We start from the raw sequence: 13,273 nt of genomic DNA, 5'->3' as shown, positions 1-13,273 counted from the left end.
TGTTCAGCTTAGAAAGGAGATGACTAAATGGGAAGATGAGAGAGGTCTGTAAAATCATTAATCGTATGGAGCAAGTGAATAGGGAAGTGTTATTTGCCCCTTCACATGCCACAAGACGTAGGGGTCACCTGATAAAATTGATAGGCAGCAGGTTTAAAACAAACATAAGGAAGTACTTCTTCACACAACACACAGTCAACTTGTGAAACTCGTTGCCCGGGGATGTTGTGAAGGCCAAAAGTATAAATGGGCTCAAAAAAGAATTAGATAAGTTCCTGGAGGATAGGTCCATTAATGACTATTAGCCAAGATCATCAGGGCTGCAGCCTCATGCTCTGGGTGTCCCTAAACCAGTGTTTTTCAAACCATGGGTCGTGACCGACAACTGGGTCGTGGTGTGTAAGGCGCTGGGTCACCTTGCTCTGGTCAGGGACGTTAAAAGTCCTGTCAGCAGTGCTGCCCAGCTAAGGCAGGCTAGTGCTTACTCTTTCCGAACCCCTCATTCCCAGCCCCACCCTGCAGCGCTCACCCCCGCACCCTAAACCTCTGCCCCAGCCCTGAGCCCCTCCCAGACTCCAAACCCCTCATCCCCAGTTCCATTGCGTCGCAGGCATCAACAATTTTCTTCAACTGGGTCCCCAGAAAAAAAGTTTCAAAACCACTGCCCTAAACCACCAACTGCTAGAAGCTGAGACTGGATGACAGCGGAAGGATCACTCAATAATTGCCCTGCTCTTTTCATTCCCTCTGAAGCACCTGGCAGGGGCCACAAGCAGAAGAACAGGATACTGAGGTGCTGGAGGTGTTGCTGTGTGACAGAAGGGCCAGGCAAGGAATTTGTGAGATGGCCAGACGCGCTAGGTTTCACGCTGCGAGCGGAGGAGCCCCCAGCAAGGGGGAAAAGCACTAAGCAGAGGGCACGCAGTGCCTTTTGTCCCATCCTCTCATTACCACAGGACGCAAGCAAAAGGGCAGGTGCCCTGGTGAGATGGGGGCCCCTCTGCCACCACCTCCTGGTGGGCACGTGGAGGGAGGGAAGGAAGGAGGCAAGGGAGGAAGGATCACAGGGCTGCTCTCAGCCAGGCCCGACTTCTGCTGGCATTGGAGTCACTGGCCAGGAGCCCAAGCAAGTCAACGAGGCAGAACCAGACACAGGCCCGCCTAGCCCATTGGCAGCTATTTGAACACTAGACTCCACCTCGTCCTTTCCCCGAGCCAGTTACAGCTAAGGGGCGGGTCTGGGCTCCATGGTAACCCCTCAGCCAATCGCACGTTAGGGGGCGGGTGGGGCTGAGCGCCATGGTAACCCGTCACCCAATGGAAGGCTGGATCCCATGAGGGCGGTGCTACACGGTCAGGAGACAGCCAATGACGGTCAGCGGTTGGCCGTGGGCGGGGCTTCATGGTGGAGGCATTCCCCAATGGCAGGCCTGGTAGGGGCGGGGCGGGCGGCCGTTTCTTTGTGGGCTTTGACAATAAGATGGCGGGTGGGGGGAAGGCGGGGCTGGCCAGTGTGCTTGGTCCCGCCCTCTCTCTCAGGCGCGGAGCGGTCGGTGAGGCGGGAGCCGGGCTCGGGTCGGGGAGGAGCGGGCGGCGACGAGGCGGTGAGTAGCTCGGGCTGAGCGCTCTGCGGGCCCGGGATTAGCCGCCACCGGGGTCAGTCGTTGCCCCGCGGGCAGAGAATGGGGCGTCGGGTCTGGAGGCGGGGAAGAGCCCGGGGTGGAGGTGGATTCAAAATGGCGGCGGATCCCCCTCCCCGGGGTCCCAGGGCAGAGCGGGGCGACAAGCAGCAGCTGCCGCCGGCCAGGGTGTCTTCGGAGCGGGGAAGGCCGCTTTGCGGCGGGGAAGGCGCCCCTCCTCTCCCCCCCCCCCCGAGTACTCCACAGCCTCCTTTCACTGCTCCCTTTCGCCCCCCATTCTCCCTGCCCCCCTCGCGTGTACTGCCCCGCGGGTCCAGCGCCCTGGCCCTCCCCCACCTGCACCCTGGCCAGCAGCTGCCCACGCGCCCCCTGCCCCCCCAGTTCCTAATCCCCGCCGCAGCACTCTGCTCCTCCCCCACCTCCTTCCTCCAGGGCGGTGCTTTCCCCCCTCACCCCCACATCCTCTGCCATCACCACCACCTGCCGCCTCTGTACTTCTGGGAGAGTGACTCCTGCCGCCCCGAGGGGCCGGCGCCCTTAAGGGAGGGGGCCCCTGCCCTGCCTCCGCCCGGGGGTACCTTTGTTACCTCGGGGGGATGCCCCCCCCCAGCTATACACACCTCTGCACTTTTCCTGCCCTGTCACCACCACTTGCACCTTTTTACTCTTTCCACTACATCATCTGTATGTTAGGTGCAAGACTAAACTGTCCTTTTGTCCCATCCTCTCATGATCGTTATGTACATCCCTGTATTCCCCCATCCATCACACACAACTCTGTATTGCTAGGAGGTGGGTGACCTGGCACTGTCCCCACCCTGGTCCTGAGGGTTGCCTTTTCTTGCAACCACATGCTGTACTTGGGTATTGTGTCTCAGAAATGGTGTCTGTGCAGTCATTTATAACTTAGCAAAATCTGGACCTAAATTCAGTGGTAAGGTCCCTGTTTCTACAGCAAACTGGAAGCTCTGTGCCAGATTCAAGTAAATTTAAATTTTAACTCTTTTAATGAATTAAATACATTAATAATACTATTCTTCGAATTACTTCTTTTTATATTCAATCCAATATATTTTATGCTATTCTTCAAATTTTCAGATGTCCGTATGCTGCAGATTTTTGTTTTGACACATCTGTATTGTAAGAGCTGTCGAAGATTAACCACAAAATCGAGGGGCTTTTGGTACACAGGAAAACAGAACAGTTTGGGCTTTTGGCACACATGTAGTAGAGTGCTAGGGAAAGGATGTAACTTTTCTTCCCCTTTTTAGGCAAGGTTAAAGTTTACTTGAAATTGTTGGGGGCGGGGAACTTGAGCTTCTAGCTTCCAAACAGACACCTCTTGACTTCATCTGTCACTGTGTCCAACAGCAGTGGACCAAGTACACTTGTTGAATTGCTCTGATATAGTGATCAGCAGAGAAACAAGTGTTTACAATTAAATTTATTAGCCCTGTCTACACTATACAGTTAGGGGACATAAGGCAGCTTATGTCCACCTAACTATGTCAATATAAGAAAAGGAGTACTTGTGGCACCTTAGAGACTAATAAATTGGTTAGTCTCTAAGGTGCCACAAGTACTTCTTTTCTTTTTGCGAATACAGACTAACACGGCTGCTACTCTCAAATATGTCAATATACACACTACAGCCTTGCTCCTGCTGATGTAAGTGTAAGATATTTACTACACTAAATATAACTCCCCCTCCACGAGAGGCATAGGGATTGTGTCCGTGTAGTTAGGATGACCTATAGACACTGCATTACCTATATCAGTTGTTGACTGTTGGTTTCCACTCCAAACTGAGCTGCCTAGGGTCCCACCCCGCACTGTCCCGGGACCTTGCTCCTGGTTCAGAGCCTGGCTGCCCCAGCTCTCAGCCCCCAACACTGCCCCTCTTCAGTCAGTGGAAGCACTCAAGGTGAGGAGAGATACCACCGGCAGAAGGAGTGTGGTAGTATAAGTTGACCTAACTTAGGTTGATTTAAGATTGTAATGTAGATATGTACTTAGTTTTTACAGTTAACACCCTCTTGCGATGAATGGCCAGTTCATAACTACTATGGGTTCTGTGCAGGAAAAACAGCAAGATGTATATTTTATATTTGCATGCTTTTTTTAAAAAAACCAGAAGGGCTAAAAACTCAGGTTTTTAAATTAAATTTTAGATTCTGGGGCACAATTGTGTGTCTGGGTGGAATCTGCAGTAGGCTTTGCTACCATATAACTATGAAAAATAGGACTCATCTAAGAGGATGCAAAGAGAACCTATTTGTTTAGTGAGCAAAGATTTTTGCTCCTGGGAACGATGTAAAATCGCATGCAACAGATCGTGTGTATAATTTTCTTGTGTTGGGTACCTGTTCCTTTCCCAGTGTGTATTACTGAAGTTCCAGTTTGACTGGGCTGAAACCATCTCTATAGTATCACTTTGTCCTCTAGTTTCTGGACCTGATAATGAATCCTCCCCTCCGTCCTTTTATCGAAGGCTCATGGTCTCTTCAGCAGGCGTTCCCATTTCATTCAGTTGTTTTGGCAGGTGATAGTGACTGTCTTCTGAAGTAAGGCTTTATTTTCTAGAATCCTCAAATATCTAAATAGTAGTAGAAAACACTCTATCTTGGTTACTTATTCTCAGATCTGCAGCAACTTTTAATGTTGCTTGATCTTTACTAGACTGTCTTGATTTTATTTTAAGATGGTTCAGTCAGATTCAGGATGCAGATGGCTACTATATAGTCCAGATGCATTCTGTAACAGATTGTCCTTAGGGTGTACAACTGGTAAAAAGTAGCATTATTGGGGAAAATACCTTCCTTCCCCTCCCCTTCTTATTTAACTGAGCTGGGGTCACTGAATTCTTATCTATGACAGATGTTTCTAGAAGAAAATTTGGGTTATTTTTGTACTTCACCCTTGAAGCTTTCAGAATTTCAAATGAATTAGCTATTTTTTTTCCTGATCTGGTAACTCTAGTGCAAAGGACGTTCATAGTCAATATGTTAAGAGGTCTATCAAACTTCATTTAGTCCTAAATTTGTTTTGAAAGTCTACTTGCTTTTATGAACAAAACACATTTCTCCTACACTATTTTCTAGCAAATCTATCAGCTTGCAAGGCAAATTTTAGTCACAAAGTTCTCATGGCTGCTGCTGTAGGAAAACTCACCTCGTTATTTTCACAGATTACCACTTACATTTTCTTAATATAATCCTTCATGTAGGATGGGAGAAGAGTGACAAAATCTGCAATATAGTGTACCCTGATTATTCAAGTAGCATGAGGCACGCAGCTGTTATGTGGATAATTGGGAGCTCAGTTAATAGAGAGGGGAGGAGACACGCAGAGGCCGGCTCCTTGCAGTCCTGGCCGAGGGTTTCTGCTCTGTCCCGCTTGCTCCCATGACAGTGGGGCTGCATAGGGCTCCCCGCGCTGCCACGACCACGGACACCCAGTCCTTGCAGGTGTGGGGCAGAGCAGAAATCCCTGGCCAAGACTTTGCTCTGCCCTGCCAAGAATTCAACCTTCCTTGCGCCTATAAGGATCAAGTGTCACTGGCCCGGTGACAGTGCAGGAAATCCTGAAGCACTGCTGTCACAACCCTGCTCTTTCGCAGCCCTGCTGTCAGAGGAGTGTGAAAAGGGCTCCCTGCACTGCTGCAGGACCATTCAGCAGCAGGCTGGCTTTCCCACAGCTTGGAGCTTGTGTCCTTTTCCTTCTTGCAGCCCTGGCTGGGGTCTCTAGTAACCGAACCTCTGCCTTATCTAAATTCCTGCCTTATCTCCTTACATCAGATGCAGCGGGGACAAGGAAGGGATTTGGTCAATATGGAGGTTTGGATAATAGGGTTTCAGGTAAAGGGGAGTATACTGTATGTTTTTCCTTTTGTTTTACAGAGATTTGTCTTTTCTCCCCCTTAAGTAATTTTAATGAATATTTCAATACCCCAAGTGACCACTGAATATTTTGTTTACTATTTCAATAGCTAAGAAAGAGAGGAGAAAAAGGAAGAAGAATGGTGCAATGGTTAGGGCATTAGCCTAGGACTTAGGAGACCCAGGGTTTAAGTCCTTACTTTCACACAGACTTCCTGTGTGACTTTTGGGCGAATCACTCAGCGTCTCTGATCAGTCTGTACAATGGGGATAATAGCACTGCCCTGCCTCACAGGTGTGTTATGAGGATCAGTTCATTAAAGTTTGTGAGGTGCTCAGATAATCAAGTAATGGAGACTATATAGGTACCTGTATAATAGTAAACAAGGGATGAAGTTTTGCTGTGTACCTCCTGTAACTGACTGACTGACTTCCTGTCTCCTGCTGCCTGGTAGGAGCTATAACACTTGCTGTATGGAATCTTGTTCTATAGCATGGGAGAAGAGGAAGGACTCCACCAAACGCAGCTACTGGTATGTAACTTTAAGTGAAACTTTTAAACCAGCTATATTTTGTGCAGTCTCAGAAATTGAGCAACAAGATTCTATAGTTATGATAGGTTTCAGAGTAGCAGCTGTGTTAGTCTGTATCCGCAAAAAGAACAGGAGGACTTGTGGCACCTTAGAGACTAACAAATTTATTAGAGCATAAGCTTTTGTGGGCTACAGCCCACTTCATCGGATGAATCTATCCTCACACCTTCTTGTCAATTGTCTAAATGGGCCATCCTGATTATCACTACAAAATTTTTTTTTCTCCTGCTGATAATAGCGCATCTTAATTAATTAGCCTCTTACAGTTTGTATGGCAACTTCCACCTTCTCTGTATGTATATATCTTCTTACTATATGTTCCATTCTATGCATTCGATGAAGTGGGCTATAGCCCACAAAAGCTTATGCTCTAATAAATTTGTTAGTCTCTAAGGTGCCACAAATACTCCTGTTCGTTTTTATAGTTATGATGTGGGTTATCCATTTGCAAGTGAATCAATGTGATAGAAACCAGTGGGACATTCTGGCAAAATCTGATTTTGTTTGTTTGTTTATTTTTTAAATTGAAGGATTTCTCATTTTGTTTCATCTCTGCTTGGTGCTCTTCCTATATTTTAATTCCCCCACAAAAAGCAGTAAGGTGCTCAATATTGTTATTGCTCCACACATCTTTCTATTCGGTGAGTTTAGTTTTCAAATATCAAATGTTTGAAAAACAGTTTATTGGTCAATTAGGGTCCTATATATCCCTTACAATAACATTACAGTTAAAGTAAAAAACATAGCAAACTAGAAAATGCAGAATTAAGATGACATTAGCCACACAAGCTTGGGGTGAGTAGCCCCGATATGCACTGCTTTCTAGAATTTTCCAGTATCCCACAAACAAGGCATACTTACTCCCAAGAGTGTGTGTGTGTGTCCAAATGGCATTTGATTTCTGAGAACCACAATTTACCACGGCAAGTATCTTTATTCTGTGTGGGATTTTAAAGTGAGGTGCCTACAGAACCATAGTATCAGTAGTGTAATACATTAATGATCTAGAAGAGGGGTGACATACATTTTTTTTAGTGAGCATTGTATTGTAAGGAATTTTAGAAGCCCTTAAAACTTGGGAACAGAATGGCAAATTAAAGTCAAACATGTTGGAAGGAACAATTTACTTTGTCATATGTTGGATTTTGAGTTAACTAACCACTCAGGGAAAAGACATGGAGGAGAGCTTAAAGAAAAACATCTGCTTGGTGCACAATAGCAATCAGAAACCTAAAATGAGAGATTATTGTATATTATTGTGTATTGAGAGAAGTAGAGAAGAATACTTTCCCCACTCCCACATGGCATTTTCAGTTAGTAGACTTTCAACTTGAATAATGTGTTTAGGTTTGGTTACCACCTCCACACAAAAAAACCCCGGGGGGGGGAGGAAATATGTCCAACATAAACCATACTGGGTCAGACCAGTGGTTCATCTAGCTCAGTATTCTGTCTGACAGTGGCCAGTGCCAGATGTTTCAGAGGATATGAAAAGAACAGGTTAATTTTGAGTGATCCATCTGGTGTCAGTCAGTTTTTGGCAGTCAGAGGTTTAGGGACACCCAGAGGATGGGGTTGCATCCCTGATGATCTTTGCTAATAGCCATTGATGGACCTATCCTCCATGAGCTTTAGTTCTTTTTTTGAACCTAGGCATGCTAAGACTTCTATATGAGAAGAGATTAAGAAGGGATACTATAAAGGTTTATTGAATAGTAAATTGTGTAGTGAACATCATGTGTGCACTTTAACTTACCCTGACTGTTACATTAGAATCAGGGGACACCCATTGAAATTCAAGGCCAATTTAATTTTTTTCTTTAAGCACCTAACAAAATACCTTGTGGCACTCACTACTCGAAGATATGGTCAATATCAGTAAAATTAAGAGAACATTTGTATGCTTACCAGACCCGTAGCTGCAGTTAGACTAGATAGCGAACACTCACATTTCAGAAGAAAAATCCATCACTGACTGGCTGCCTGTAGTTTGAAACAGACTTTCCCATGTAGGTATGTTGCTGTAAAATTGTCCATTGTGTTTTACACATTCCTCTGAAGCATCTTGTACCAGATACATCAATGCTAACACCTGGTATGACAGTTCTTATGTTGTCAAGTGATTTTAATTGTTTCTTAAATGAAAGATGCTAAAGTTTTTGCAGTACTTTCTGCAGTGTCTAACTTGTTAGGCCACTGGATTGTGCTAAAGAGTCTCATTTTTTCTCAACAGGACACAATGTTTGTGCGAGGATTGAAGAGAAAATGTTTTGATGGTGAAGAAGATATTGAAGGAACTCTGGCTGGTTTTAAGGCTATCCCTTCATATAATCTTCAGCGACAGTCACTTTTAGATATGTCTTTGGTCAAACTTCAATTATGCCACATGCTTGTTGAGCCTAATCTTTGTCGTTCGGTACTTATAGCCAATACGGTGCGGCAAATCCAAGAGGAAATGACTCAGGATGGGACTTGGCAGATGATAAATACACAGAGTGCAGGACAGACTTCTCTAGATCGTCTAGTTTCTACAGATATCCTTTGCCGTTCATCCAAGGAACAAGCTGAAGGAAAGCTTGTTCCAGTTTATAGTACCTTCACTAAAGACTGTGAGGGTACCCAGTCACAAGATAATTCAGAAATTATGTCAACAGTTACATCACCACAAGCTCCAAGAAACCTGCAAAGTAATATGTGGGAAATGGAGAATCCACAAGAAAATAGAGGAAACTTTCAAAAATCATTAGATCAAATATTTGAGACGTTGGAGAATAAAAGTCCTAATACAGTTGAAGATCTGTTTTCAGAAGTTGACAATTCTTACTATGACCTTGATACAGTATTAACAGGAATGATGAGCAACACAAAAATGGGACACTGTGATGTGCTCGAAACATTTCCTTCTCAGACAACCACAAATTCTAACTCTAACTGTAAATCTGATCTTAATGAGCTTGATCATATTGTGGAGATCCTTGTTGAATCTTGAAACTGTTAAATGTGCAGAAGACAAAGATCCTACAAGGAAACAGAGGACTTGTGGAAACAATTTTTCAGATAGTTTATTCTATCAAAACTGCACATGTATTTTATTAAAAAATATATATATAAAGCACTTCATATTGCAAAATGTTAATTTTTGAAGTTAACATGCAATTTGTAGTGTCATTCTGTTTTGTCCATTTAACTGTAAATATATACTGTAAATGGTTTTAAGTTAGGGCCCAAGGCTTTCAGAATTGGGCTTTTATGCCAACCTTTCCTAGCCTTTGAAGGGGGTGTATGTTCAGTGAGAGGGCTTCTCTCTATCTTTTGTTTTCCTTCTCCTTTCCCCCACTAAAAGAGGCAGCAGTTAAGAGAGACTGGGTTCTCCTTTACCTCCTGATTCTGGATCAACACTTCATTCCTACCACCACTTAATTCCTTCCCTATCCACTTCCACTGTTCTGCCTGCAGTTACTGCAGGGCTTTTGAAGAGCAATATGCAATAGTTCCCATTATCCTAGTTTTTATGTTTTTGCTAAAATTTTCTGTTTAAATATAGTTTTAAAGTGTTTATCAATGTTTAGATTTTTTCCAGCTATTTTCCTAAAATATATTTTTTACTATAAATGTCCTGTCAGCTGCTAATTTAGTAACTTTTAATCATAAATATTTGCAGTTGATGTATTTTTGAAAGACTTACAAGAAGGGATTTGTTTTTTACCATGAACTACCTTATGTAGTTCAGTAAAGTGTGTAAATGTAAATATACATTTTATACATTTCATTAAAATGTAAGTGCTGTTTTCATGATTTTGTTTTATAGAGTAGTACTTTACTAAACTAAGAATTGTACAGGTATGCTTTTTATACAACTTGAGCATCATTAGAGGAAAAGCTCTGATACAGCTAGATGCAATTACAGTTCAAACCACATTTTTGTTAATTTCAGACCTAAATTATATAGGTTTTATTTATGTATATTTATATGTAAATGTCATCAAGTGAATTGTTTATCACTGAAGTCTACCATCAAATAGTTGTTTATATGAGAACTGTCTTGCGTTAATTACTACAAAAAGTATTACTAGAGGCCTTTAAATCTCTAATGATGTGTTCTGATGTCTTGTCTAAATTAGTATGTCCCACCCTTACCTAGACTTTCATGTCAACTTATTTTTGATTAACAGAAGTTAATATAATGTGGCATTTGCTTTTTTAAGGACTTACACATTCGTTTTAGAGTGTGTGTAATCCATCTTGTCCCTAGGGGCACTTTTGGGGAGAGGGTGGATCAAATGTGGCATACATTTTTGCTATAAAATGAGCAATTTTTACCTTGGTAAACTGGTGCTAGAAAGAAATCGAAGTATATGATAGGAAAGGAAGGGAAAAGAGATGTTGTCCTGGAACCTTTTGGTATTGGCTGTATGGGGGGAAGAGATCGCAAATAGTTCAGTTGCTTTCACTGGTGTATCAAGGGACTGAGTACAACGTGGAAAAAATAAACATTTTTGTATTTAGCAAACTTTTTTGTCTTCCCGCAGGTGATCTGACCTATTTCATGTCTCTCATGATTCTCAAATCTCTAACTAGAGATTTTAAGTACATTCCAGTTCCTCATTTCCATGAAACTTATTTCTAAATATAAATACTTCTGTTTCTAGGTGAATGCGTCTTTAACTTAGAATTTTAATAATTTAAGTGCTTTTGAAAAATGGCTGGTTGAAAAAGCAGCACTGTATAGCTAAGTTTTCCCACCACAGTAGATGGATGCATATTTTTAACTCCAGTTTGTGTCATTTGTATGTGAGCTTTTAGTGAACTTGAAAAATGTTTTTTGTATTAAACTTGGACATGAGGTGATCTTTATGTGCTTAGTAGTAAAACATTGCTTTCATAATTCCAAACGGACCGTGAGTTTGTATTAAAGAACTAGCTGAATGAAGCACTGCATGAAAACATGCAAGTTAAATTGGTACGACTTAGCTGGATTGAAAAGGTACTATAGAGGGCTCAAATATTTAAGAATTTTTAAATTAGAAAATATTCGCATCAACACACAAATTAGGTGACACAGCAGGTAATCCTTATTAAACTGGATAGAAGTGCTGTAACCTTTCTCTTTATTTATAGACATTTGACTACAATAAATGCAACCTACGTTTTATGTTGCAATTGGTGTGTACCACAGCATGGGTGGTGATGACTCCTTCCTATCGAAGGATGCCCATGGAAATTTGCTTAAGATGTCTGTTTTCTGTATGGACCCAAAGGGTGAGTGAGTTAGGGTTAAACATCTGAGGCATCTCCCCCTAGATACTCAAAAGGCATACAGAGGAGCATTAGTGTAGTTGTAACCTAACTACCTTTTGTGACTTTGAGAATCTCCCCCAGGATTGCTTTGATGTTTAAACATTCGTAATTGATTTTTCTGTCTTCAGCAGGTGGAAGTTGCTGATGTCTTTCCTTGAAGGGTTAGCTTTTTCAAGAATGCTTATATGTTAAATTATGGATGCAGGGAAGACACAAATATATTCAGCATTCTGTATAATGACTGAGCTAGGATGTGTCTACGGTTGTGTATGGGACTTGTCAAATATGTAAGTGCACAAATTGTATGAAATGCAGCATAGCTGTACTAAGCATCTTAACAAGCCTGTTCTATGAACTGAAAGAATAAATTTTTCTATTATGCAATTATACATAGCTGTTAGTCTTTCCAGCTAAGCTAAGCATTCTCTGCCTATTAAACTATCTGCTTTGGCTAATCTATGCATTTATAGAATTGGCCTTTCAAAAGATATATGCATCTTATTTCACTTGACTCCTAAAATTAACTTGTTGGTTTTGAATATGTAATGTTGCATGCCTGTTACCCTAAACTGAGGCCCAGATTTTTAAAGGTATTTAGACATTGCTGTGCCTTGGATTTAGGCTCCTAAGTGCCTAAATCCCTTTTGAAAATGAGTGACTCCTAAATCAGTTAGGCATTGCAATGCTGAGCACAGTAGTGCCTAAATACCTTTTAAAAATCTGGTCCTGAGTACTTAGCAGAAACTTGAAAAGAATACATGCTTATGAAGAGATTTGCTAGATTACTTTTTGGTCACACCTTGAAGCTCCATTTCTAGACTTTCCCAGAAGTTTCCAGCCAATGTTAACACAAGGGTTGTTTCTTTGCTACTGGTATTCTGTCTGAGCTGAGACTAGTCCACTTTTCCCAGGCCTCCATACTTTAACTTGTTTCATCTTTTTCTGTTGTAAATCTGTTGACTCTGTTTATTCTCTAGTCCATTTAGTCATTTATGTGCTAGTTCCAAGATAATTGGTTTTGTAGTGCATTTGCAAATGATATGTGAGATACACTGATGGTATTTTCATCCTCTGGACAAATTACAAACTCCCTCAGAGTTTCACCACAACTTCAACAACCACCACTTGTCAATTAAACTCTCTGGAACATTCCCCTACTAGCATAACTTCCCAGACACCACAATCGGCTTCAGCAATGGAACCCTTCAGGCAACTAAGAAACCCACAGATCAGCACACTTACCTTTATAGACCCAGTAACCTTCCCAAATGTACCAAGAAATGTTAGCTATTACCAGCAGGATAGTGAGTTTGTGTGTGTGGTTTTTGTGAGGGGGTGAGAGAACCTGGATTTGTGCAGGAAATGGCCCAACTTGATTATCATGCACATTGTGTAAAGAGTTGTCACTTTGGATGGGCTATCACCAGCAGGAGAGTGAATTTGTGTGGGGGGGTGGAGGGTGAGAAAACCTGGATTTGTGCTGGAAATGGCCCACCTGATCACTTTAGATAAGCTATTACCAGCAGGACAGTGGGGTGGGAGGAGGTATTGTTTCATATTCTCTGTGTATATATAAAGTCTGCTGCAGTTTCCACGGCATGCATCCGCTGAAGTGAGCTGTAGCTCACAAAAGCTCATGCTCAAATAAATTGGTTAGTCTCTAAGGTGCCACAAGTACTCCTTTTCTTTTTTCAGATACCACAGAATATGCTCTGAGGAGATACACTTAACTAACTCAAAACCGCCTTCACCAAACAAGGACACTCCACTAGAGAAGTAGCTCACATCATGGAACAGGCCATCCAAATGCTCCAAGAGAACCTACTTCAATACAGAAATAAAACCCACCCTGACCACACACATC

At 42.6% G+C, this 13,273-nt stretch overlaps 1 protein-coding gene across 2 annotated transcripts; it reads left to right on the top strand.

Moving 5' to 3' along the window:
• Positions 1 to 1,480: 1,480 nt before the first annotated feature.
• CDCA4 (cell division cycle associated 4) lies at positions 1,481 to 11,796 on the top strand. Of its 2 annotated transcripts, none has more exons than XM_084630322.1 (3): positions 1,481 to 1,604; positions 5,974 to 6,051; positions 8,345 to 11,796. In XM_084630322.1, the coding sequence occupies exons 2-3, from the start codon at positions 6,013 to 6,015 to the stop codon at positions 9,098 to 9,100; spliced, it is 795 nt and encodes a 264-aa protein (XP_084486448.1). In that variant the 5' UTR covers positions 1,481 to 1,604; positions 5,974 to 6,012; the 3' UTR covers positions 9,101 to 11,796. The 2 variants fall into 2 exon arrangements, with proteins under 2 accessions (XP_084486448.1, XP_084486449.1); XM_084630323.1 differs by lacking the exon at positions 1,481 to 1,604 and adding an exon at positions 3,233 to 4,204.
• Positions 11,797 to 13,273: the final 1,477 nt, after the last annotated feature.

This window comes from Lepidochelys olivacea, assembly GCF_965140295.1.
Source record: "Lepidochelys olivacea isolate rLepOli2 genome assembly, chromosome: 6".
Classification (NCBI taxonomy): domain Eukaryota; kingdom Metazoa; phylum Chordata; order Testudines; family Cheloniidae; genus Lepidochelys; species Lepidochelys olivacea.
This window is presented reverse-complemented; position numbering and strand designations above follow the sequence as displayed.

Excerpts from the sequence above, each read along its gene's own strand:
- CDCA4 (XM_084630322.1), top strand. The coding sequence starts at position 6,013 with ATGGGAGAAGAGGAAGGACTCCACCAAACGCAGCTACTG. Across the intron at positions 6,052-8,344 it reads TCCACCAAACGCAGCTACTG|GACACAATGTTTGTGCGAGG; the intron begins GTATGTAACTTT and ends TTTTCTCAACAG.